The sequence below is a fragment of the Podarcis melisellensis genome (genome assembly GCF_964234715.1).
Source record: "Podarcis melisellensis genome assembly, chromosome: 2".
NCBI classification, from domain to species: domain Eukaryota; kingdom Metazoa; phylum Chordata; class Lepidosauria; order Squamata; family Lacertidae; genus Podarcis; species Podarcis melisellensis.
This window is the reverse complement of record NC_138529.1, coordinates 114,947,235-114,972,451: the sequence shown is the minus strand read 5'-3', so window position 1 is coordinate 114,972,451 and position 25,217 is coordinate 114,947,235. Positions and strand designations below refer to the sequence as shown.

The following is a 25,217-nucleotide window of genomic DNA, read 5'->3' as shown; positions in this document are numbered from 1 at the left end:
CCCATCTGCCCCCCTTTCTCCACTGGTGCTACGCTGAATTCCTTCCCCAGCAGATGGGCTGCTTCTCTCCCTCCTGGGACGCTCTGCTGAACCCCTCTGGAGCCCTCCCTCTCCCTCTGGCTCCGATGGCAGTTCCCTGACAGGTAGTAAGATATGTGTTGGCGTAGTGACAACTGAAGATGCTTCCAGGAAGGGATAAGCACCTCACCACCCACCCCTCACCTGATTGCATGCCAAGTCAACACAAGGGGAGCTTGTTTTGGTGTGTGATGCTGGAAGCTGGAGACTGACTCTGGAAACCTAATGGGAAGGCAAGATCTGAGTGTTGGTGCTGTGAGCCACCGCATCCTTTCTTAAGGCTGTATATATGAGCAAATAAAACCATATATCCTAAAGATAACCATTGTATTTATTCCAAGGAATCGGGAGGATGGGTAAGCATTGGGATGCCTGGATGCTCTTGTAGCTCAGATATCTGAGGGTGGAGGGCAACAAAAAATTCTCTGTGTAGTTTTACAACATTTCATTTCATTCATTATATGTGGAGAACAAAAGCTGCTGTTCCGTTATTGTAAAAGAATAAATGAAAGGTTGCAAAAACACAGAGAAAACAAAATTGAGAAGAGAGGGGAACATTACTTAGAGAAATATTTGCCTATTGGCAAAATTCAATGCATTTCTGGGTAATTTTATGCCAGAGGTTATTATGGCATATTATGCCAGTGGTAACTAGCAGAAATTTGGGGTCATTGCACAGGTGACAGTTTGTGAGAACGTTCTAGAAGGACTACCCTCAGACATAGTCAGACCAATTGAGTTTTTGACATAGCCCTCCCTCTTCAGCTAACAAATAATCAAGGGCTTCCAACTGTTTTGCAGTATTGCCCCTCTCATCTGGGCCATTTGTGTGGCTTTGAGATCTTCTCATCAACACAAAGAAGCCTTTCTCTTCTGATCTTTCATATTTGTAAGAGTTGAAAATCCCTGTTCACAACAATATGTGATTGTCCTCACAGAATCACAGTTGGAAGGACCCCAAGGGTCATCTAGCCCAACCCCCTTGAAATATACTCAGAGTCGGGAGTGGATTTCATGCTCTTTATTCAGCTCATAGTGGTGAGGAGGGAATGAAAGTCCCCTCGAAGTATCTGCTTTATATACATTATTTACACAATGGGCTGCACGTGATTGGCTAATTCTGTAATTCTCCTGTAGGCCAATCAGGTTGTGGATTCACTTCTATCTGGAGTTGGATTGGGTGGCTCCTGCCGACCAATCATACTGCTGCATTGTTCTAGGACCAATCAGACTGCTGCATTTTGGATCCTATTGTTCTAGGACCAATCAGACTGCTGCAGTTTGGATCCTATTCAACTCAGTACATAACACCCCTGCAATGCAGAAATCTCAGCTAAAGCATCCATGACAGATGGGCGTCCAACCTCTGCTTAAAAACCTCCAAGGAAGGAGAGTCCACAACCTCTCAAGGGAGACCATTCCAAGGTCAAACGGCTCTTTCCACCAGAAAATTCTGCCTGATTTTTAGTTGGAATTTCCTTTCTTGTGACTTTGAGTCCTACCCTCCAGTGCAGGAGAAAACAAGCTTGTTCCCCCTTCCATGTGAAAGCCCTTGAGATATTTGAAGGTGGCTATCATATCTCTTCTCCATGCTAAGCATACCCAGCTCCTTCAACTGTTCCTCATAAGGCTTGGTTTCCAGACCCTTGATCATCTTCGTTGTCCTCCTTTGCACACATTCCAGCTTGTCAACATCCTTCATAAATTGTGGTGCCCAGAACTGGATATAGGAAGATCTCCGAGGTTCCTTCCAGCTCTATGATTTTATGCCTTTGGATGAGGTTAGCTTTCCCTCCCTCCAAAACACACGTTTCCAGATCCGGCCCCCGGGCCTTAATTTGCCTATCCATGCTAGAGAATGAGAGTCTAGTCCTCCAAGGGTTAAACCCACAGAGACCTGGTTCCTAGAGAGGCAGGAAATGTCATAACGGGGACGATAATATCGGATGCACTTATATGGTTGTTGTTATTACATTATTGTTATGATTGTTATTCCCGGAAGGGAAAGAGGCTTCCTGGGATTCCTTCGTGCGGAAAGGAGAGCTTTGTGCGCGTAACGGGCCCGGCAGGAAGGTAAAGGCTGCCCCGCTTGCGAGGAAGGGAGGCCGAGGCCCTGCTATTTCGGGGAAGGGAAGACCTTCGTCTCCATAGGGAGGAGGAAGGCGGTGGAAAAGATTCAGAAAAGGGCAATAAAAAACGAGCAAGGGCGGGGAACGACTCCCCCACCCTGCAAGGAGCAAAGCTTACAGCTTTCGGGACTCCTTAGTTTAAAGAAAAATATTGCTATTGTTATTATATTTATTTCTATCCTGACCTTTTCCAACATTGGGGAGGCGAGGAGTGGAATATCCATTAAAAGGCAATTAAGCACTAATTAAAATTACAGCTAAATAGAGAGGTGAGTAAGAAGTGACATGTTAAGAAAATTCTGCATGGCAGGGAGAAAGTGGCTAGAAAAAGGCTTTCCACCCCCCACCAAACCACTTTTCTCCCCCCACCAAACCACTTTCCATTGAAGCAGATTCACGTGCAAACTGCAGAACGTTGAATGTTTATTATTACAGCCAAATACAGCATACTAAAACCAAATTTCTGCATAGTCCTTTACAAAAACAATAGAAACAATCAAGGTGGAATTTAACAATCAATCTACTAAGTAAGTAGACTTTAAATGTGTATCCAAGGAAATAAGAACTCCATTTTAAGAATGTAAAGAATAAGAAAAATTAACTGTAAGCTGTAATGTTTTATAAGTGTTTGTGCAGCTGTGCAATCTTTTGCTTACTTTGACTTGCTGTTGCACAAACTGTGGGACACTCCTACAGGAGGCAGCGATAGCCATGAACCTTAATGGCTTCAAAAGAGGATCAGATAAGTTCATGGAGGGAGAGGGCTGTCAAGGCTACTAGCCACGATGGCTATGTTCTGTCTCCACAGTTGGAGGGAGCAATGCTTCTGAAAACCAGTTTCTGGAGAGTGCTCTTGTACTCAAATCCAGCTTCTGTATTTCCCAGAAGTGGCATCTGGGTGGCCACTGTCAATCAGTCAATCAATTTTTATTGTATATAACCAAAGGCCTTTACAATGGACAACAGAGAATAAAAGGAATCTTTCATCTAACTTTTTTGTGGAAAAAGTTCAGAGTAGAGCAAGGCACAAGTAAGGGATTTGTGTGTTGAAACCAACCAGGCTCCTGTTTTCTAAAGCTACTGTCAAAAGGCAGACTAAATTGTTTTATTTATTTATTTATTGAATTTAATTTATATCTTCCCCCTTCTTGCTGAAGGAGCCCAGGGTGGCAAATACGTCAACATTTCAAAAACAAAACTGGAAAACAGTTAAAGCGTTCTGAAGACAATTGCAATAAGAAACTTCTAAAAGCAGTTACAGTTAAAAACATGACTAAAAACATTTATTTCATCCAGTGTGCTCGAAATTGCCCGGAACAGTAGGCCTCACACAACAAAGGCCTGAGTAAACAGGAAAGTTTTCAAATTCCTCCTGAAAGTTAATAGTGATTGAGAGAGGTGCACTTCACTAGGGAGGTCATTCCACAGCTTGGGAACCACTGCTGGAAAGGCCCTGTCACAGGGCAGCACCAACAGGGCAGCCCTTGGTTGCAGCAGCACCAGCAAAGCCTCTCCTGCCAGTTGTAAGATCTGAGATGACTGGAAAGGCACTCTTTTAAGTACTTCGAGTCCTGAGCCATTTAGGGTTCTATGTGCTGGTACTGACACCTTGAATGGGGTCCAGTAGCTCAAGTGCAGTGCTTTCAGGATTGGTATCACAAGATCCCATTGGCTGCCCACTCACCAACCTAGCAGCCACATTCTGCACTTTCTGCAGCCTCCAGACCCTTCTTTCCAGTTATTTACAGGGTCCAAAAATATGGGTCAGCTCAGAAGCGTTAAAGCCATGAAACCGGAATGAGTTTCCCAAAGGATGAAACTGTTCTCGTCACCTTTCCTTCTCTACCCCGCCCGCAAATGGGGACATGAATGGCACAATTTCACTGCTGCCCCTAGGCCCAGACTCTCTTTCCTCACTTTTGTCTCCGCCACAGGCAGAACAATGGCATCAGGGGTGCAGTCTGGGCCATAACTTCCTTGTGGCACAGCGGAAGGAGCTGCCATGCACTCATCTCAGGTAGGAGAGGGGTCCTTGTGGAGAGAGGTTGGGGACACCTTGGGGGTGTTAGATCTTCAAGGAATGTGCCTCTTTAGCTTTTGTTCTTAGGAGATGTCAAGCTGACCAAGTAAGGCTATGAACTCTGCAGTATCCCTTGCATGATGCCTTGAGTCCTGCAGGAAAAAGAATAAGAAGTGCACACAAACCCACCCGGTTAGTCCTTCCCCTTTCAAACTGGGAGCCCTGTTTAATACACAGATATTTTTGCATACATGGGGAGTACATTTCTGAGCATAGGCCATTATGGTGTGTTGTTCTTTTTCCCAGCAGTTGGTGTCCTTTGAAGCAGTGGCTGTGTATTTCAGCAAGGGGGAGTGGGATCTCCTGGGTCCAAGCCAAAGAGCTCTCTACAAGGAAGTCATGCTGGAGAATTATGAGAGTGTGGCCTCTCCAGGTAAGGATGTTTATTCATTTGTTGAGAGAAAAAAAATAAAGCCCCACTGTCATGGTCAGACCACTTCCTGGTGAAGTTTGGGCTTCCAATTCCAATTTCCGCTAGGAATGAGGGACCAGTTAGGATGGTCTGCCCCGAGAGACCTATGGAGTGCAATGGATTCCTGAATGCTTGGGGGGATTTTTTCAGTGGTTAGAGCTGGTGACTAGCCATGGAATGGCATAATGCAGAGGAGCATTGGTATAATCACTTCTGAGCAGCCTTTCCGATGCTGTGGATATGTCTGGCTAACTGGTATACTGAGGAGCTACGTGTCATGAAACTAGCCAAATGATGGCGACAACACAAATGGCAAAAGTCCCACTGCGGTTATGAGCTAGAGAACACAACAGTGTCTGCCGTGTGGCAGTGAAACTGTGAAGAGGACATACTTCGCTGCTTCCATTGCATCCTTCAGAAATTGCCTAATAACGCCCAACTCTTTTTCTTTGTAACATCCTAGCTGGGAGTGGCTGAAGGCCCTAGTCTGGAGTCTGGATACAGTGGTGGACTGGATTTGAACTAATAATAATAATAATTTATTATATATACCCCGCCCATCAGGCTGAGTTTCCCCAGCCACTCTGGGCGGCTTCCAATCAAGTGTTAAAAACAATACAGCATTAAATATTAAAAACTTCCCTAAAGAGGACTGCCTTCAGATGTCTTCTAAAAGTCAGATAGTTGTTTATTTCCTTGACATCTGATGGGAGGGCGTTCCACAGGGCAGGTGCCACTACCGAGAAGGCCCTGTGCCTGGTTCCCTGTAACTTGGCTTCTCGCAGTGAGGGAACTGCCAAAAGGCCCTCGGAGCTGGACCTCAGTGTCTGGGCTGAACGATGGGGGTGGAGACACTCCTTCAGGTATACAGGACCGAGGCCGTTTAGGGCTCTAAAGGTCAGCACCAACACTTTGAATACCTCAGCTCATATATTTGGAAGGAAATTAATGAATGAGAGAATGCCTGAATATTTTGTCTCTTTCTTTGAAAGAAATTCCCAAACCAGACCTCATCTCCCGGCTGGAAGGAGGTGAAGAGCCATTTGTCTGGATCTGTGAGGAAGGAGAGAGTTTGGCAGGTATGTGCTTCAGTTTGTGGTGGGACCTGGTCTTGTCTGGGTATTCAGGCAGATTCCTTGATGATCTTGCTTTTTAAACATGTCAGGTGTAATCAGTCTTGATGTCTAACGAAATCCTTGATTTTGGCTTTGAAGTCCTAACAACATTGGCTTTTTTCCTGTGTTTTTCTTCCTCCAAGGAGGTGATCAGTACAACAGCGAAAACTATAGTCAGCCAGCAGGAACGTGCAAGCAGAAAGCAGGAAAGGAGATGCTTGGAAATCCATCAGGACAAAAGAGACCTGAGGGAAATCAATCAAAGAATGGAAGGAAAGAATCCTCTACTTTTCTGGGTGCTGATGACCTTGAACTTCTGAACCCAGAATATCACCAAAGAAAGCAACTAAAAAAGTGTCCCGTCTTTGGGGAAATGATCAAAGATAAACCAGTACTAAACAGATACCACAGAACCCCCACAGGGGTGAAACTATACGATTGCATGAAGTGTGGGAAGAGCTTTAGAGATAGGGGAACTCTCACTAGACACTGCAAAACCCACACAGGGGAGAAACCATACAAGTGCATGGAGTGTGGAAAGAGCTTTAGAGATAGAGGTAGTCTTACTGAACACAAAAGAACTCACACAGGGGAGAGACCATATAAATGCTTGGAATGTGGGAAAAGCTTCAGTGCGAATGGAAACCTTAAAGCACATAAAAGAATCCACACGGGGGAGAAACCATATAAGTGCATGGAGTGTGGAAAGAGCTTCAGAAACAGTGGAACGCTTAGTGAGCATGAAAGAACTCACACAGGGGAGAAACCATATAAATGCTTGGTATGTGGGAAAAGCTTCAGCGTGAGTGGAAGCCTTAAAACACATGAAAGAAAGCACACAGGGGAGAAACCATATATATGTATGGAATGTGGAAAGAGCTTCCGTGACAGTGGGAATCTTGTCATACATGCAAGAACCCACACAGGAATGAGACCGTATAAGTGCGAAGAGTGTGGAAAAAGTTTTAGTGTGAATGGAAGTCTTACTAAACATAAAAGAATCCACACAGGCGAGAAACCATATAAATGTATGGCCTGTGGAAAGAGCTTCCGTGATGGTGGAACTCTTAGAAAACATGAAAGAACCCACATGAATGTATAGACTAGAAAAAGTTCGGCACTGGTGGAGGCCTTTATATACTTTAAGGGGGATTCCCCATCTAAGAGAAAAACCATATAAATGCAGAGTTTGTGGAAATACTTCTGTTCGGAGAAGCCTTGCTTCACATCAGAGAACCCCCGTAGGGAAACCATAAAAATGCATGCCGCATTGAAAGAACGTGAGAACAAATGTTTGATACACATTTTTTTAAAAAATACATGGGAGAAAGTTATCTAAGTTACATTTCTCACACCTGTGTTAGGAGCTAGGTTGTCATCTGAAGTGATAGATATTCTCTTGACAGAATGGACGCATCTGGTGAGGCTACTGGTCCAGTGTTAATTTATATAGTCCCATAGTATTTTTATAAGCCGTTTAATTTACACACACACACACACACACACACACACACACACACACACACTCTAATATAAACAGTAAAAAGCATTGAAGAGTCCTTCAGATCTTCCTAATCTCTTTCATTCTTCAAGTAAAATATGGCCTGGCCACATTTTGAATCCATGGCAAAAACTCACAAATTCAGTGTTTGCAAACCTTTCCCGCTCACTCCATTTGCTTGCTGAACTTCAGGTTGGCAGCTAGATTTCTCTTCTGCAGCTTTTTGGAGCCCAGCTGACCTTCCTCCCTCTCTTTCAGAGAGTTTGAAGCTTTTTTTTTTTGTGATTTCCCTCTGAACCTATCCTTTTGGATATGGGGCTTCAGGAATAATTTTGATCAGACTTAATTTTTTGTAGTTTTTAGCATGAAATAAGAAGAGTGTCTCTGTGTGTATACATATATAATTTGCCCTCCCCATCTAAGCTCTTTGGATCCTAGATTCACCTCTTAAATCTCCAAAAATCTACAGAACCCTTCAAACGTCTGCTTACATAGGCAGTTAAAAAATTCATGTCTTAATGTTTTTTAAAAAGCGACTGAATAGTGGAAATGTAGCAGGGCCACTGACCGATTTGACCTGTTGGGAGTAATTTAGTAAATCATTACTAGTTTGTATACATATGGCTTCTAATAGACATTTTATTCAATGCTTCAAAATTTCCTTCTATTTCAGTATAATTATTATGCTCTTCATATTTTGTGTCCTGTGTAATTCTTGTATCCTATTTTTTCCCTTGCATTCGCAGTTTCCCAGGATTCCTTTTTTGTGCAACGTGCATATTACTGTTTTTGATAATATTATTATGTAGATGTGCTTCATAAACTGAAATTCACTTATTTCCTGCTATTGTAGTTTAAATACATTATTCAAGCTGATTTCAGCTTCTGGTCAGAAACCTTCCTGTGGACTGGGGCAGATTAAGGACCTGACTGTCAGATGTCACCAAGCCTAATGGTGTTTCTGCTGACCACATGCTACACCTGAACTTGTGTATGGGAAGTGATATTTTGAGATCTTTGGCCCAGAGTTGTGACATGCCATGCCATAGGAAGTTGCACTGTACATCTATACTGGTGTATTAGGGTGTGTTGAAATTTTCAACTTTCCAATTCAAAAAATGAGGGATGCTAAAAAGTTGTAACCTGACTTGAGAATTAAAAAGATATTTTGGTTAAATTGATATAATTTGCTTGGTAAGCAAAATGTGTGTAAAATTGCATAGAAATCATTAAAAATGATTACTAAGTACTTGCTATTATTATTATTATTATTATTTAGCTTTGCCTGACATTTTCAGAAAGTAAAAATAAAATTCTTTGGGTTTCCAACAGCAGTTTATGTGCTTCTTTACCAAACATAGACTCACCAAGCTAAATGTTGTCCAATCACAAAAAGAACAGCAGGCTTGAATTCCTTACAGCCAAAAAACATTTTTAAAAGACCCATCACTGAAGAACTGTGCAAAAATTTATTGAGACCATGCAGTGATGGCAAAAACTTAACATAATAGATCCAAAGGGCAAAATCTAAGACGGGATTTTTGTGGGGGTCAAGATTGAATATATTTATGTAGTATTGTAAGAGACAGAGATTTCTTTCCTTTATTTGTTACGGGTTTAACATGTTTTTTTTGGGGGGGGGGAGAAGGAAACTTAATAATTATTACATCATATACTCATTTATAATTCTGGGTTCAGTTACCCTGAGTTGGAAAGCATAACTCCATCTGTTTGCATAAGATTTCCCATATGATGTATGCATAAGATTTCCTATATGCTTTGTGGCTGAACTGCTCCCTGGTTTGACGGATGCATAAATTTGATGTATAAATGCATCAAAAGCAACCACAACCCTTCAAAATTTGCTTCCCCCTGGAATGAAGAACGACACGCGCAGGGCGCCGCTTTGCGAACAGGGAGGAGCTGAGAGATGCAGCCCTGCGAGGGTTAAACAAACCGAGCTGTGGTTCCTAGAGAGGCAGGAAGTTTTGAAACTGGGGGAAGACCGTCGCCGAAGCACCTCCATTTGGATTTGGAGGAAAGAGGCTCGTCGTCGGGATTCCCAGGCGAGGAGCGGCGGGCAGGAGACGAAAGAGGCGACGAGGTGCCACGCGGCGGGCGGCGGTGGGAGACCCGGAGCTTGCATTTGGGGGGAAGGCTGGGGAGGGGAGTCGTCTTAATGTTTGAGGCTGATGCGCCCAAATCCAGCAGCAAAAGGAGGCGCCCCCCCAACAGCTGCATAGAATCATAGAATCCTAGAGTTGGAAGAGACCACAAGGGCCATCGAGTCCAACCCCCTGCCAAGCAGGAAACACCATCAGAGCACTCCTGACATATGGTTGTCAAGCCTCTGCTTAAAGACCTCCAAAGAAGGAGACTCCACCACACTCCTTGGCAGCAAATTCCACTGTCAAACAGCTCTTACTGTCAGGAAGTTCTTCCTAATGTTTAGGTGGAATCTTCTTTCCTGCAGTTTGGATCCATTGCTCCGTGTCCGCTTCTCTGGAGCAGCAGAAAACAACCTTTCTCCCTCCTCTATGTGACATCCTTTTATATATTTGAACATGGCTATCATATCACCCCTTAACCTCCTCTTCTCCAGGCTAAACATGCCCAGCTCCCTTAGCCGTTCCTCATAAGGCATCGTTTCCAGGCCTTTGACCATTTTGGTTGCCCTCCTCTGGACACGTTCCAGTTTGTCAGTGTCCTTCTTGAACTGTGGTGCCCAGAACTGGACACAGTACTCCAGGTGAGGTCTGACCAGAGCAGAATACAGTGGCACTATTACTTCCCTTGATCTAGATGCTATACTCCTATTGATGCAGCCCAGAATTGCATTGGCTTTTTTAGCTGCCGCGTCACACTGTTGGCTCATGTCAAGTTTGTGGTCAACCAAGCTGCACTTTGAAGCCTCTCTTCCCCCTTGTTCTGGGCGACCGTGGTCTTTACACACGCGCGGGAAGGGAAAGGCCCTTGGGTGGTGGTGGGTCACCCCACCTCCAATTTTCCCTCTGTCACCCCACCTCCAGCCCCCAAGCATAATCAGATTGGGGGGGTATAAGTATTTTTTATTGCTATTATTAAATGTTGATGCTCACAACCCCAGATACATGTTGTGAATAGTTTCAAATTAGGTACCTATTCCCTCCCCACTCTGCCTGTGCTTTTGTGTAAATATACAGCTTCTTATGTTCCTTTGCACGTGGGGAAATTTTCAATGTTTCCCTCTGGGCTTGAGGGAGTGGGAAGGTTTTGAAGAAACAGGAGTGGATAGAATACGACATCAGTATATTTTGATTGATTGAGGGTGTGTGTGTGTGAGAGAGAGAGAGAGAGTGACAAGAGAGCCCCAGGCAGGAAAATGTGGAATAAATTTAAAGGAGGGTGAAGTGAAATTCATTTTAATTATGTGAAAAGCCGTGAAACCAAAAGGTGAAAGTTTTGCTCTCACCGTTCAGCTGAAATGTGAATAATTCCACTCCTCAGTTGCCCCCAGATTGAGACTTTCCTTCCAGCCATGTCCCAGAGATGGCCTGGTTTACCCCTTCTTTCTCTCCCTCTCCCCCCATGACAGAGCAATGGCATAAGAGGTCCAATCTGGATCATCGCTTGCTGTAGCTGGAGTGGAAACTTCTGCCATGGACTCATCTCTGGTAAGAGGCAGGCTTCTTGTGGAGACAGGCAGGGCACAGCCTGGGTGTCTCCCTCCGTTGGGCTGTGAGGTTCGCAGGAAACGTGTGCTGCCCCTTCTCTGTTGCTGCCACAAAATGTCTAGGTGACCCAACTTAAGCTATGAACTCTACGATGTCTCTTGCGTGATGTATACAGTCTTGCAGAAAAAAATGAAAGCTTTCCTAGCTGGATTTTGCAAAGCTCTCTGCCATCGGTGTCCACTTTGCATTACGTTTTGTACAACATCTCAGGATGTACAGTGGTACCTTGGTTCTCAAACTTAATCCGTTCCAGAAGTCCGTTCCAAAACCAAAGCGTTCCAAAACCAAGGCGCACTTTCCCACGGAAAGTAATGCAAAACGGATTAATCTGTTCCAGACTTTTAAAAACAACCCCTAAAACAGCAATTTAACATGAATTTTACTATCTAACAAGATCATTGATCCATAAAATAATAATAATAATAATAATAATAATAATAATAATAATAATAATAATACTCCGCCCTCCTCAGCCAAGGCCGGGCTCAGATGAAAGCACTAATCAATGTACTGTACTATAAAATAAATAAGATTGTAGATGATAACATTTAAATCATTTTTTTCCCTTACCTGCACTGTTGATAGTCATTGTTTTGATGGGGGGCTTTTATTTCCACAGTCACACAATCAATCAATCAATCAATAGCTGAACTAGGTTCCACACAGTCACAAAAACAAATTAACCAAAAAAGCCTCAAAAACAAAACGCAAAATATATAGCAAAAACAAAAGCACCAAATTTAATCCATTCCGGAAGTCTGTTTCACTTCTGAAATGTTCTAAAACCAAGGCGCAGCTTCTGATTGGTGCAGGCACCTTGGAAACAATAGCTGATAGCCACATCGGGCGTTTGGCTTCCGAAAAACGTTCACAACCCAAAACACATACTTCTGGGTTTTCGGCGTTTGAGAACCAAGGTACCACTGTATGTAGAACGTGATTAATAAATAACATTATTAATAATAGCAAGAGCAATAAAGCTACCAGGTTAGCCCTTTTATTTTCACGCTGGGAGCCCTGTCAGATATACGTTTATTCTTTTATCTACACAAGAGTTCATTTCTGAGTAGAGAATCTATCTTTTCCTTTCAGCGGCTGGTGTCCTTTGAGGAGGTGGCCGTGTATTTCAGCAAGGGGGAGTGGGATCTCCTGGGCCCCTGCCAGAGAGCTCTCTACAAGGAAGTGATGCTGGAAAATTACGCAAATGTCATGTTTCTGGGTAAGGGTGTCTTGTCCCTTGGTTGACAAGTGCTGTTGCTAATGCATCTTACATAGATTTGGATCTAAGATAAATACTGTTACAGACTGAGTTAACTCTGAGGCACACAGCAGCGGAACAGAACAGACCTGCTGCTCTAACTGTTAGGACGGTTCATAACTGTACCAACTGCCATAACTGCCTCAGGCGCATGATGTCACGGAGCTCTAAAGACCTTGTGAGCATTAACCCTTTCCTTAGCCTTTGGGATGCTTTCATTTCATTTTGGGATGCTTTGGGGGCTTCCCAGAGGCAGTTCGTAGGCCACGGAGGGAATGCTGGACACCGTGTTGAGAGGTGCCCAATATTTGAAGTTTCTGCTACTGCTACATTATCAGTGAACTGGACTTAATGAACACTGGGTGCTTGGTGGATCCCGCTGAGCTCAGTTGCCCCTGTCATACTCAACAAGAAGGGGATGCAACGGATTCATCCCCTACTACATTTGAGAGGGGGGTCAGAGCAGTGGGTGAATTTGAAATGCCTAAATATTTTGTGGTTATTAGACTGCCTTGTTTCTTTGAAAGGAATTCCCAAATCAGACCTCTGGCTAGAGAAAGGGGAAGATCCGCTTCTGAGGGACTGTGAGGAAGCAGAGAGATTGACTCTGTGATCATAGAATCATAGAATCATAGAGTTGGAAGAGACCACAAGGGCCATCGAGTCCAACCCCCTGCCAAGCAGGAAACACCATCAGAGCACTCCTGATATATGGCTGTCAAGCCTCTGCTTAAAGACCTCCAAAGAAGGAGACTCCACCACACTCCTTGGCAGCAAATTCCACTGTCAAACAGCTCTTACTGTCAGGAAGTTCTTCCTAATGTTTAGGTGGAATCTTCTTTCCTGCAGTTTGGAACCATTGCTCCGTGTCCGCTTCTCTGGAGCAGCAGAAAACAACCTTTCTCCCTCCTCTATGTGACATCCTTTTATATATTTGAACATGGCTATCATATCACCCCTTAACCTCCGCTTCTCCAGGCTAAACATGCCCAGCTCCCTTAGCCGTTCCTCATAGGGCATAGTTTCCAGGCCTTTGACCATTTTGGTTGCCCTCCTCTGGACACGTTCCAGTTTGTCAGTGTCCTTCTTGAACTGTGGTGCCCAGAACTGGACACAGTACTCCAGGTGAGGTCTGACCAGAGCAGAATACAGTGGCACTATTACTTCCCTTGATCTAGATGCTATACTCCTATTGATGCAGCCCAGAATTGCATTGGCTTTTTTAGCTGCCGCGTCACACTGTTGGCTCATGTCAAGTTTGTGGTCAACCAAGACTCCTAGATCCTTTTCACATGTACCACATGTAACTGATGGGTCAGTTCTTGACTGGGTGTTCAGGGCATTCCTTAATTCTGTGTTTAAACTCCTGGTAGACATAACTTGTGGCTTCTTCCTTCCCACTGATGTAGATTTGACACTAAGTCTCCCTTAATTAAAACTAGGGAACCATTGGCTCTCTAGATCAGGCATAGGCAAACTCGGCCCTCCAGATGTTTTGGGACTACAACTCCCATCATCCCTGACCACTGGTCCTGTTAGCTAGGAATGATGGGAGTTGTAGTCCCAAAACATCTGGAGGGCCAGGTTTGCCTATGTCTGCTCTAGATGTTGCAGAACTACAACTCCCATCAGCCCCAGCAAGTATGTCCAGTGGCTTGGGCCTGATGAAGCAAGACTTCTTTTATGTTCTGCTCACCTTCCTTATGGGACAGTCTGATTCCCCTCCCTCTTTCAGTGTTTGGGTTCCATTTCCCCACTAGATCTCGGATTCCAGGGTTGAGTATTTGACACACACACAACCTTGTCAGAGCAGCTAGCAAAAGCAGAGAACTGTTTTGCAAACAAAGGCACATCCCTTCACACCCTACCTTAAAACAGAGATGAAGACCCTCTGGCACACAGGCCTAATTAGGCCAGCAAGGCCTCCCCATATGGCACACTGGTCGGCTTGGGTTAAACCATGCCCACCTTCCGTGCACCTGACAGTCAGCTGGTGAGTGGCACCTCCAAAGTGCTGTGAGTAGGGGTTATTGTGATTTCAAGTGATTGACAGGTGAATGGCCTCATCCACCTGTCAAAGTTGGCCCATTGGGAGTAGGAGAGGTAAGTATTGGGGACCACTTCCCTATCCCTTCAGTGATAACCATTTTTATTTGCTCGTCTCATTCCCCATTTGCTGCACCGGAGTATCTCCTACTTTTTTTTAAAAAAAACTACGGCCCATTTAATAGAATCCATAGAACAGTTATCTTTTTTTCAGTTTAGTGTGTCCCTTCGCCTAGCCTTCTTGCAGTTTCATACCCCCCCCCCACTTTACATAACCTTGTGGAACCCCATTTCATTGTTATATCAGAGGAGGGGGCGTAATCCACACATGCACACACTTCTGTGTCTTGTTTAATCAATGGGAAATAAATAAGAAAGGCATTAATGCTGTTGAGTAACAGATTCAAAAGGTGACATAGGTTTCGGCAGGGTGTGCAGAGAGGGGAGGGGACAACCTAGGAAATCAGAAAAAAGAAAAGGGTAAGTGGGCTTGATCACTCATGATGCTTTTAGCATTGAAGTCCTAACAGGAAATATGTGTTTTCCTTTTATCTCCAAATAGCTAATCAGTGGAACAAGAGTTACAGTGAGCCACTGGAAACAGGCCAGGATAAAGCAGGAGAAGAGATGTTTGGACATCAAAGGAGGGGAAATAGGCTAGAAGGATACCGATCGAAGAATGGGAGGAAGAATTTTTCTATTTCTCAAGGTGCAGATGACCATGAAGTCTCAAACCCAGAAGACCACAAAAGAAATCAACTGAAAAAGGGGATAGTGTATGGGGAAATATGCAAAGATAAATCTGTATTAAATAGACATTTCAGAACCCGCACAGGGCAGATCCTATATAAATGCACAGAATGTGGGAAGAGCTTCAACAAGAGAGGAAACTCCATTGTACATCAAAGAACCCACACAGGGGAAAAACCTTTTAAATGCATGGAGTGTGGGAAAAACCTCAGTGATAGGAGAAGTCTCATTGTACATCAAAGAATCCACACAGGGGAGAAACCGTATGAATGCCTGGAGTGTGGAAAGAGCTTCAGTGATAGAAGAAGTCTTTTTGTACATCAGAGAACCCACACAGGGGAGAAACCATATAAGTGCATGGAGTGTGGAAAGAGCTTCACTGTGCATCGTAGCCTTACTTCACATCAAAGAACCCACACAGGGGAGAAACCATATCAGTGTATGGAGTGTGGACACAGTTTTATTGACAGAGGGTATCTTGCTAGGCATCAAAGAAGACACACAGGAGAGAAACCATATAAATGTATGGAATGTGGAAAGGGCTTCATTGAAAGGGGACATCTTGCAAGGCATCAAAGAAATCACACAGGAGAGAAACCATATCAGTGCATGGAGTGTGGAAAAAGCTTCAGTGATTCACGAGCTTGTTCTAAACATCAAAGAACCCACACAGGGGAGAAGCCATATCACTGCAAGGAGTGTGGAAAAAGCTTCACTCATAATGGAAGCCTTAATGTACATTTGAGAACACACACAGGGGAGAAACCATATGAATGTGTGGTATGTAGAAAAACCTTCACTCAGAGAGATCACCTTATTTCACATCAGAGAACCCACACAGGAGAGAAACCCTATAAATGCTTGGTGTGTGGAAATACCTTCACTCAGAGGAGTAACCTTATTTCACATCAAAGAACACACACAGGGGAGAAACCATATCAATGCATGGAGTGTGGAAAGAGCTTTAGTGATAGGAGAAGTCTTACTGTACATCAAAACACCCATACAGGGCAGAAACCACATGAATGCACGGAGTGTGAAAAGAGCTTCAGTGATAGGAGAAGCCTTATTGTACATCAAAAAACTCACACAGGGGAAAAACCATATAAATGTATGGAGTGTGGAAAAGGTTTTTGTGAAAGAGTGTATCTTGTTAGACATGAAAGAAGGCACACAGGAGAGAAGCCGTATGAATGCTTGGTGTGCACAAAGACCTTCACACAGAAAGGTCACCTTATTTCACACCAGAGAACCCACACAGGAGAGAAACCCTATAAATGTTTGGTGTGTGGAAAGGCCTTCACTCAGAGAAGTAACCTTATTTCACATCAAAGAATACACATAAGTGAGAAACCATAAAAATGCATGGAATGTCAGAACTCCAGCAAAAACAGAAACCTTACTATAATTCACAGAACCCACATAAGGAGGGAGAAACTTGTCCTAGTGCCATTTTCTTACCTGAGCTAGCACTCAGTCAGGATCAGCGGTATAGCTGGTATAAAAGCAGAATCCATAGCACTGATTCCGGAAAGACGCTGATGCCATGGAAGACCAGTTAGTACCAAGAACTGGAAGAGAACCTGAAACTACGCCCAAAGTTCCCAATAGCATTGAAGGAGTTGGACATTTTAAAAAATATAAATAAATAAATCTTGTATACAGTTCAATTTGGGAATTTGGAGTTGTATCCATCACTGCTCATGCAATGGGATCTCGCCTTCCTCTCCCCAACTGCTCCTAACCATCTACTGTGAAAGGTCCCTCAATCCTTTGGAGCAAATCTTGAGAGAGCCCGGGGCAGAGATGTGAAGTCTCAGAAAAGAACTTAGAAATCGGGGGGACATGACATAGGGGTTTTTCCCTTATTTTTTTCTGGTTTCCCCCAATATTTTGGAAACAAATGTTGGGGTGGGGGGGAGTGTGGATTCTAGAGTTTATTCAGGCCTTCACATCTCTAGCCTGGGAGTGGGGTTGCAGGGGAAGGGAGACGGGAGTTCTGTTGCTTAAGTGGAACAGCAGCCTTGGGTTGTTAATTTGCTTCCTGGAGTGAAAGTCGTAGCTCAGTGGAATAGCACCTTGCAAGCAGAAGGACACAGGTTCAATCCCTGACATCTCAAGGGAGAGCCAGAAGAGACTCCTGCCTGAAATCCCGTAAAACAGCTGTCAGTCAGTTTAGACAATACTGAGCTAGATGGACCAACGGTCTGACTCTGTATAAGACAGCTTCCTATGTTCCTAACTGTATCTGGAGGTAGACATGTCAAGAGGTGTTAAAATGATGAAGTAAAGTGGATTGCAGGCAAAGGCGATTTTTTTTTGTTTGTGGATTAGTTTAAAAGACAGCTTAGGGATACAGAGATTCCATGCTGCAGGTGGAATTCAAGCCTTGCACTTGAAGAAATGGGAGATCTACTAGAGAGATGTGGGCTAGCTAAGTGTATTTATCCAGTGTGGTGTAGTGGTTAAGAGTGGTTGTCTCGTAATCTGGTGAACCGGGTTCGCTCCTCCGCTCCTTCACATGCAGCTGCTGGGTGACCTTGGGCCAGTCACACTTCTCTGAAGTCTCTCAGCCCCACTCACCTCACAGAGTGTTTGTTGTGGGGGAGGAAGGGAAAGGAGAATGTGAGCCGCTTTGAGACTCCTTCGGGTAGTGATAAAGCGGGATATCAAATCCAAACTCCTCCTCTTCTATTTTCAGTACCCTTTTGCTCCTTTGAGATAGTTTTGTATTCACGTAACAATTTAGATGTCAAAACCTCTTTCTGAAGACGAGTCTACTTTTTTTCGTTTTTTAAAGCAAATGCTTAAACGTGGTCCATGAAGCCTAGCAGTTTCCTTGCCGGCTGTTTTGTTCACCCCATGCTTAAAAGTTAAACCCCACCCTATGTAAAGGGTGTCCTCAAGAAGACCCAGGGGAGCTTAGGCTGTTTGGTGGAGAGGCATCACAGAACATTAAAGACTTCTACCTGGCAGCAGTGGAAAGGTCAAACAGATAAACGACTATCTGATTTTTAGAAGACATCTGAAGGCAGCCCTGTTTAGGGAAGTTTTTAATGTTTTATATTTAATCACTTTTTTATTTTGTGGGAAACCCAGCCAGATGGGTGGGGCATAATTAATAAATTACTATATTATAACCTTGCAGGGTTTCGAAGTACACAAGGGACCCCCTTTGGCTTCAGACTAGACCGGATTGGAAAGCTTTCTTACAGCTACACTTCCACTCTTATTAATAATAATAATAATTATTTATACCCTGCCCTCCCCAGCCAAGGCCGGGCTCAGGGCGGCTAACAAGCAATAATAAAAACAAGTTGAATGAATACAACTTAAAAACAAGATTAAAATACAACATTAAAATATTAAAAATGCAGCCTCATCACAGGAGGAGAAAGGAAAAAGAAATGAGGAGGAGGGAATCAATTTGGCTTCAAGCCAAAGGCCAGGCGGAACAGCTCTGTCTTACAGGCCCTGCGGAAAGAAATCAGATCCCTGCAGGACCCTGGTTTCATGAGGCAGAGCGTTCCACCAGGCTGGAGCCAGTGTTAAAAAGGCCCTGGCTCTGGTTGAGGCTAACCTAACTTCCTTAGGGCCCGGGACCACTATGGTGTTGCTATTAATGGACCTTGAGGCTCTCCGTGGGGCATACCGGGAGAGGCAGTCCCGTAGGTATGAGGGTCCTAGGCCGTGAAGGGCTTTAAAGGTCAAAACCAGCATCTTAAATCTGACCCTGTACTCCACCGGGAGCCAGTGCAGTTGGAAAAGCACTGAATGTCAGTTGGCAGGTGCAAAGTAGCTTAGGATGCTGTGGCGGTCTGTCGCTTTGTAACGGAAATATATCACCTCCCCAACACGAAAGGATTTGACAGAAAAATCCTGAATCTAGGATGAGATATTCCCATTGATGATGGAGTCCTATCACATGACGCTGCTTGTCCAGCCTTGACTATGTAACCATTCTTATGTTAAACCTTTCCCCCTAAGAACAGCCTTTTCTAAACTTACAGTAAATCTTTGAACTTAATTCATAAAACTGTGTGGTCTCTTAATTTATATCCACCCGGAAGCCAAACCTCATACTCTACCACAAAATGTTCTTGAAGAGACTGAATAAGTATATTTAACTATTTTTTATTTTAGGATGTTTAGTGAAAAGCAGCCTGGCAAAATAAAGGCATTTCTCCTGGTAGCAGCAAAAAGTTAGCAGGAAGAAAAACAAGAGGGGGACACTCTGTTTTGCCCAGATTTCACTTTGCCTCATGGTAGATGATTCAGGGTGCAGCTGGAGTGGCATGAGAGGATAACAGGAGGCTGTTCCCAAGATGTTTGGGCTGCGTGTTGCCTCAGTAGCACATGGAAATGATTTCATTATGGGAGAAAATGTACTATAGCTTGTGTTTCCTCACAGTTTCTTTCTTTCTTTTTTTTAAAGAAATATTTATTAAAGTTTTCCAAAAATATGAATACAAAAATACATGAAAAAAGAAAAGAGAAAATTAAAAATACAACACACAGAAAACAAAAAGTAAGAAAAAATTAAAAAACAAATCCGTTTTTCATAACTTTAAACTCATTTGCTTGTTTCTTTGACCTCCTCACACCTCCCCTTCTTGTATTCCCATTTACATAATCAAATCAGCAAATCCTTACCCTCTTTCATTTATCTTAACTCTATATCATCACATTTTATAACTATATATTTTCATCCATTATCAATTCATTTTTGCGTATTCTTATTAACTTTGTTGCTAATGTCACTTATTTTCAATCCAACATCATTTTAACATTCATTAATTTTACAGTGTTTCTGTAAATAGTCTTTAAATTTCTTCCAATCTTCTTCCACCAATTCTTCTCGCTGGTCTCGGATTCTGCCAGTCATTTCCGCCAATTCCATATAGTCCATCACCTTCATCTGCCACTCTTCCAGGGTGGGTAGATCTTGTGTCTTCCAATACTTCGCAATAAGTATTCTTGCTGCTGTTGTTGCATACATGAAGAAAGTTCTATCCTTCTTTGGCACCAATTGGCCGACTATGCCCAGGAGAAAGGCCTCTGGTTTCTTCAGGAAGGTATATTTAAATACCTTTTTCATTTCATTATAGATCATCTCCCAGAAACCTTAATCTTTGGGCACGTCCACCAAAGGTGAAAGAATGTACCTTCATTCTCTTTACATTTCCAACATTTGTTATCGGGCAAATGATATATTTTTGCAAGCTTGACTGGTGTCATGTACCACCTAGTGTTTCCTCACAGTTTCTGAGGTTGATGAAAATAATGAACACAAATAAGAAGCAAAGGCCTGAGGAGGCAATAAGTACAACATTCTGGGCAATCTCTGTAAAAGGAGATGGCCCCAGAATCACGCTCTAAAATGGGTGGCGAACCTTTTTTTTGGCCAGGTGTAGGTGCAAAGCAAGGCTGGTGTGAAGGGTCCAGCTCAGAAAACTTGTGGTCCGTCAAGAGAGTCTGAAGACTAGATGGGACCAGAAGGCCATATTTGGCCCCTGGAGCTGAAGTTCCCTATTCCTTTAAAAAGATGGGTCCCTCAGGCTTGGGTTTACATGAGACAAAAGGTAAACAAGTTTTGTTTCCAAAGTGGCAATATTAAATACACTCTTGAAGCACACATTTTTGGGGTGTTTTCTTTTATTGAATAAAGCACTGTAAACTCTGGGCCATTGTAATGGATTGTTTTAAAGTCATTTCTGCACCAAGCAAAGTAAATTTTAGGGCCCCAATTCCCCCCCTCCTGTCCCATATTTTGCCCTATAAGCGCCTGCCGTCGCAATATTGCTGGGTGAAGCACTTTCGTCGGAAGGTGTCTCTGGTCTTATTCTAGATAAGGTTGCAGTCTCAAATATGCAGTTAGGGCAGGGGGTAAAGGGACCCCTGACAGTTAAGTATAGTCATGAACAACTCTGGGGTTGCAGTGCTCAACTCGCTTTACAGGCCGAGGGAGCCGACGTTTGTCCACAGAGTTTTTCTGGGTCATGTGGCCAGCATGACTAAGCCGCTTCTGGCAAAACCAGAGCAGCGCACGGAAACGCCGTTTACCTTCCCGCCGGAGCGGTACCTATTTATCTACTTGCACTTTGACGTGCTTTCAAACTGCTAGGTTGGCAGGAGCAGGGACCGGGCAACGGGAGCTCACCCCGTCGCGGGGATTCAAACCGCCGACCTTCTGATCAGCAAGCCCTAGGCTCTGTGGTTTAGACCACAGCGCCACCCGCATAGGGCAGGGGGTGCTTGCTATTAAATCCAGCCTTATCTTTGGACACCAAAGTGGCTTCGTTGCATGACAGTTCAGGCTGCTTCCTCTGGGACAGAGATAGCCCAGCCAAACTCCAGTAACATTTTGTTTCGATTAATGCAGCATATTCCATATTATTTATATGGAAAAGTGGTGTTCAAATTTAAATAAATAAATGGCAGTAGATTGCCATTTCTACCAGTAGATCTTCCTGCTCCTGCTGGGGGGCGGACGTCGGACGTGGCATGACCAGCAGAATGTGTGTTTGGGGAAGTAAATACCACTGAATGCTTTTGGTAAGTGGATATAGCCAAAGTGGGCAGATAACCTTTTTTAAAATAAAATAAATGAATTCTTTAAAATTATGCATTTATTCAAAATAGTGATCAATACCTTGCCTTTTTTACCATTTCTACTAGCAAAACTAAATTACAACAATTAAAAAATGTAGTTATGAAGAAAATACGGCTGTCAAAACAGCTAAAATGCCAAAGTCAACAGTTAAGAATAAAAACCAGCAATACAGTAACACACTCTTTCCTCAGTTAAATTATTGCTAAAATGCTACACATAAACCAAATTAATGCTAGGCTAATCAGTCAAAAATCCTGGGCAATAGAAGATTCTTTACAGCAGGCGAAGGAGGAAAATGAATAGAGAGAACTTGGATGGGCTTGTTTTCTACTTACAGGGTCTTGTTTGAATGGAAATAAACATTTGAAAAGAAGCACTCCCTCTCTACCTGCGCGCCTGAGGGGATGCAGTCCATCCTGTTATCTCAGGGACCCATCACTTCCTCCCATCTCCATAGCATGGAGCTGGGAGGAATGTTTTTTAAAAAAAGGAAAATAGGTCTGCCCCAATCACAAATGAAGAAGGGGGGGGGGACAGAGAGACCAATTTTTAGAGGAAAGGGGAAATGTGTATTTTGGGGAGACGGAAAGCTAACCTACCCCAAGGCTGGAAGGAACCCCGGAGATCTTCCTATATTCAGTTCTGGGCACCACAATTTAAGAAGGATATTGACAAGCAGGAATGTTTTCTCCTGCACTGGAGGGTAGGACTCGAACCAATGGCTTCATGTTACAAGAAAGGAGATTCCTACTAAACATCAGGAAAAAAAACTTTCTGACAGTATGAGCTGTTGGACAGTGGAACGGTCTCCCTTGGGAGGAGGTGGACTCTCCTTCCTTGGAAGTTTTTAAGCAGCGGTTGGATGGCCATCTGTCATGGATGCTTTAGCTGAGATTCCGGCATTGCAGGGGGTTGGACTAGATGACCCTTGGGTCTGCTGCTGATCGATCCCTGATAGTCATCCAGCCATCCTAATGGAGGGTCCACTACTGGTTGAGGGAATCTGGTCTGTGGTCAAACAGCTAGTAACATCAATTTGTCTTATCTCCTCATATCCACACCACCCATTTAAAGTACTCTTATGCAATTTAAAATAGTCATGGCTCCCTCCCCCCCCCACACCTGGCAAAGTATCCTGGCATCCCTGTGTTAGGTGCTGAGAGTTGTTAGGCACCCCTAACAAATTGTGATTTCCAGGGTTCTTTGGACAAGTGGTTCTGTCATCATCACTCATTAGCACTGAAGGCACAGTCATTTCTGTAATAAATCTCCCCACTGATTGAGGCAGTGGCGTTGGGGAAGAGATAACCCTTTCCCCTCCTGTTTAGTTAAATCATCTCTTGAAGCTGTCAGACATACATAGGAAACATAGGCATGGCACAAGTTCCTGTCCCCTCACCCCATGTACCTGCCATACCAGCTCTGGAAAATTTTGTCCTAATAATTACCCAAGGTCAGTGGCGTAGCGTGGGGGGCCCAGGGGGGCCGGCCGCACCGGGCACAACATCTGGGAGGCGCGCGCTCGCACTCGCAGCTCTCTGCCCCTACTAAAATCCATGGGTTAGGGGGCGCAAATTACTTGCCTTGCCCCGGGTGCTGACAACCCACGCTACGCCACTGCCCAAGGTAACTTCAGACAATGGATCCAAAATTTATGGAGAGCCTCTTCCTTTACACAGTCATATAATATCATCATCATCATCATCATCAATTCCCTCCTGAACCACCACCACAAGGCAATTTACACAGGTAAAGGTAAAGGACCCCTTTACCAGTCAAAGGCGACTATAGTGGTACCTCGGGTTACAGACGCTTCAGGTTATAGATGCTTCAGGTTACAGACTCCACTAACCCAGAAATAGTACCTCAGGTTAAGAACTTTGCTTCAGGATGAGAACAGAAATTGTGCTCCGGCGGTGCAGCGGCAGCAGGAGGCCCCATTAGCTAAAGTGGTACCTCAGGTTAAGAACTGTTTCAGGTTAAGAACGGACCTCCAGAACTAATTAAGTTCTTAACCCGAGGTACTGCTCTATGGGGTTGTGGTGCTCATTTTGTTTCAGGCTGAGGGAGCCAGCATTTGTCCACAGACAGCTTTCTGGGTCATGTTACCATCATGACTAAACCACTTCTGGTACAACAGAACACTGTGATGGAAACCAGAGCACACAGAAACACCGTTTACCTTCCTGCCACAGCGGTACCTATTTATCTACTTGCACCGGCGTACTTTCGAACTGCTAGGTTGGCAGGAGCTGGGACATAGCAATGGGAGCTCATGCCATTGCGGGGATTCAAACCGCCAACCTCTTGATCAGCAAGCCCAAGAGGCTCAGTGGTTTAGATCACAGCGCCACAAGTGTCCTGCCACATTAGATAGTTAATAAAGGATGCTGTGGCAACCTCACATCATTTGTCATTCTAGGGTGGCCATAGGGGCTGAGCTCCAGTATCCTACAGGCGTAGCTGCACTGCTAACTGGAATGGGGGGGGCACAGTGTGGGGGCGGGAAAGAGCATTTAAATTTGGAGCAGATCCACACCACACATTTAAAGCACATTGCTTACTCCAATCATGAGAACGGTAGTTTGTTAAGGATGCTTGTAGCTCTGCGAGGGGGGGAAATCCCAGAATGCTTGATGGGGAAGTCTTCTGCTTTAAATGTGTGTTGTAAGTAAACAAACAAACAAACCCCTGTGTGTTGGATATGCTTTAAAGCTATAGTGTGAATCTGCCCTTTGTCACAGGGAATCGAAAACGGAACCACTCACTGTTTCTTTCAAGATAAAGAAGAAACTAGGAGATTTCATCACCACTCTCCCATGGCTCATCTGCCCAAGTAATCTCCCTTTCACAATACATTTCCTTAAGCACAATTAAGCTTTGGCCACTCTCTGAACGTTTCTACGGTTTGACTTCCTTGTCGGTCCTGTGGCGTCAAGTGAAGTTGTAGCCTCGACAGAAACTTTCCCAGCAGTCTGAGCATCCAAGTTGTTTCTGTGTCGTCTCTCGTGGCTCATACATGCTGAGTTCAGTTTAAAGCTTTTGCCACAGTCCGAGCACTTAAAAGGTTTCTCTCCCGTGTGGATTCTCTGATGTGAAATGAGATGTGCTTTCTGGCTAAAGCCATGGCCACAGACGGAGCATTTGTATGGTTTGTCCTTCGTGTGGATCCTCTTGTGTACAATAAGGTGAGACATCTGGCTGAAACCTTTCGGGCAGTCTGGACATTTATACGGCCTTTCTCCTGTGTGGATTCTTTCATGTTTAATAAGGCTGGAGCTCAGACCAAAGCTTTTCCCACAATGCAAACATTTATGCAATTTCTCTCCTGTGTGGGTTTTCTGGTGCCTCCTGAGGTCAGGCCCCCGACGAAAGCTCTTCTCACAACTTGAACATTTGTAAGGTTTGATTCCTGTGTGGATTCCCCGGTGTGAAGCAAGGTGGGAGCTCCGATGGAAAGCTTTCCCACAGTCCAAGCATTCATATGGTTTCTCTCTGCGGTGAGTTCTCCTATGTATATTA

At 44.1% G+C, this 25,217-nt stretch overlaps 2 protein-coding genes and 1 long non-coding RNA gene across 7 annotated transcripts; all 3 read left to right on the top strand.

Moving 5' to 3' along the window:
* Nucleotides 1-2,013: 2,013 nt before the first annotated feature.
* LOC309364957 (uncharacterized protein) lies at nt 2,014-8,644 on the top strand. 2 transcript variants are annotated; one of them, XM_081903007.1, is made up of 5 exons: nt 2,014-2,151; nt 4,142-4,224; nt 4,537-4,660; nt 5,692-5,778; nt 5,958-8,644. In XM_081903007.1, exons 2-5 carry the CDS (start codon nt 4,210-4,212, stop codon nt 6,914-6,916), a joined length of 1,185 nt encoding a protein of 394 aa, XP_081759133.1. In that variant the 5' UTR covers nt 2,014-2,151; nt 4,142-4,209; the 3' UTR covers nt 6,917-8,644. The 2 variants fall into 2 exon arrangements, with proteins under 2 accessions (XP_081759133.1, XP_081759132.1); XM_081903006.1 differs by having other exon boundaries at nt 4,534-4,660.
* A 659-nt stretch (nt 8,645-9,303) lies between these two features.
* LOC309364696 (uncharacterized protein) lies at nt 9,304-16,752 on the top strand. 4 transcript variants are annotated; one of them, XM_081902471.1, is made up of 4 exons: nt 9,304-9,419; nt 10,890-10,968; nt 12,121-12,247; nt 14,895-16,752. In XM_081902471.1, the coding sequence occupies exons 2-4, from the start codon at nt 10,954-10,956 to the stop codon at nt 16,439-16,441; spliced, it is 1,689 nt and encodes a 562-aa protein (XP_081758597.1). In that variant the 5' UTR covers nt 9,304-9,419; nt 10,890-10,953; the 3' UTR covers nt 16,442-16,752. The 4 variants fall into 4 exon arrangements, with proteins under 4 accessions (XP_081758597.1, XP_081758598.1, XP_081758599.1 ...); XM_081902472.1 differs by having other exon boundaries at nt 9,333-9,439; XM_081902473.1 differs by lacking the exons at nt 9,304-9,419; nt 10,890-10,968; nt 12,121-12,247 and adding an exon at nt 12,502-12,583.
* A 3,596-nt stretch (nt 16,753-20,348) lies between these two features.
* LOC309365344 lies at nt 20,349-24,144 on the top strand. The gene is made up of 3 exons (XR_014166035.1): nt 20,349-20,664; nt 22,033-23,148; nt 23,322-24,144. It is a non-coding gene; the product is annotated as an uncharacterized lncRNA (long non-coding RNA).
* Nucleotides 24,145-25,217: the final 1,073 nt, after the last annotated feature.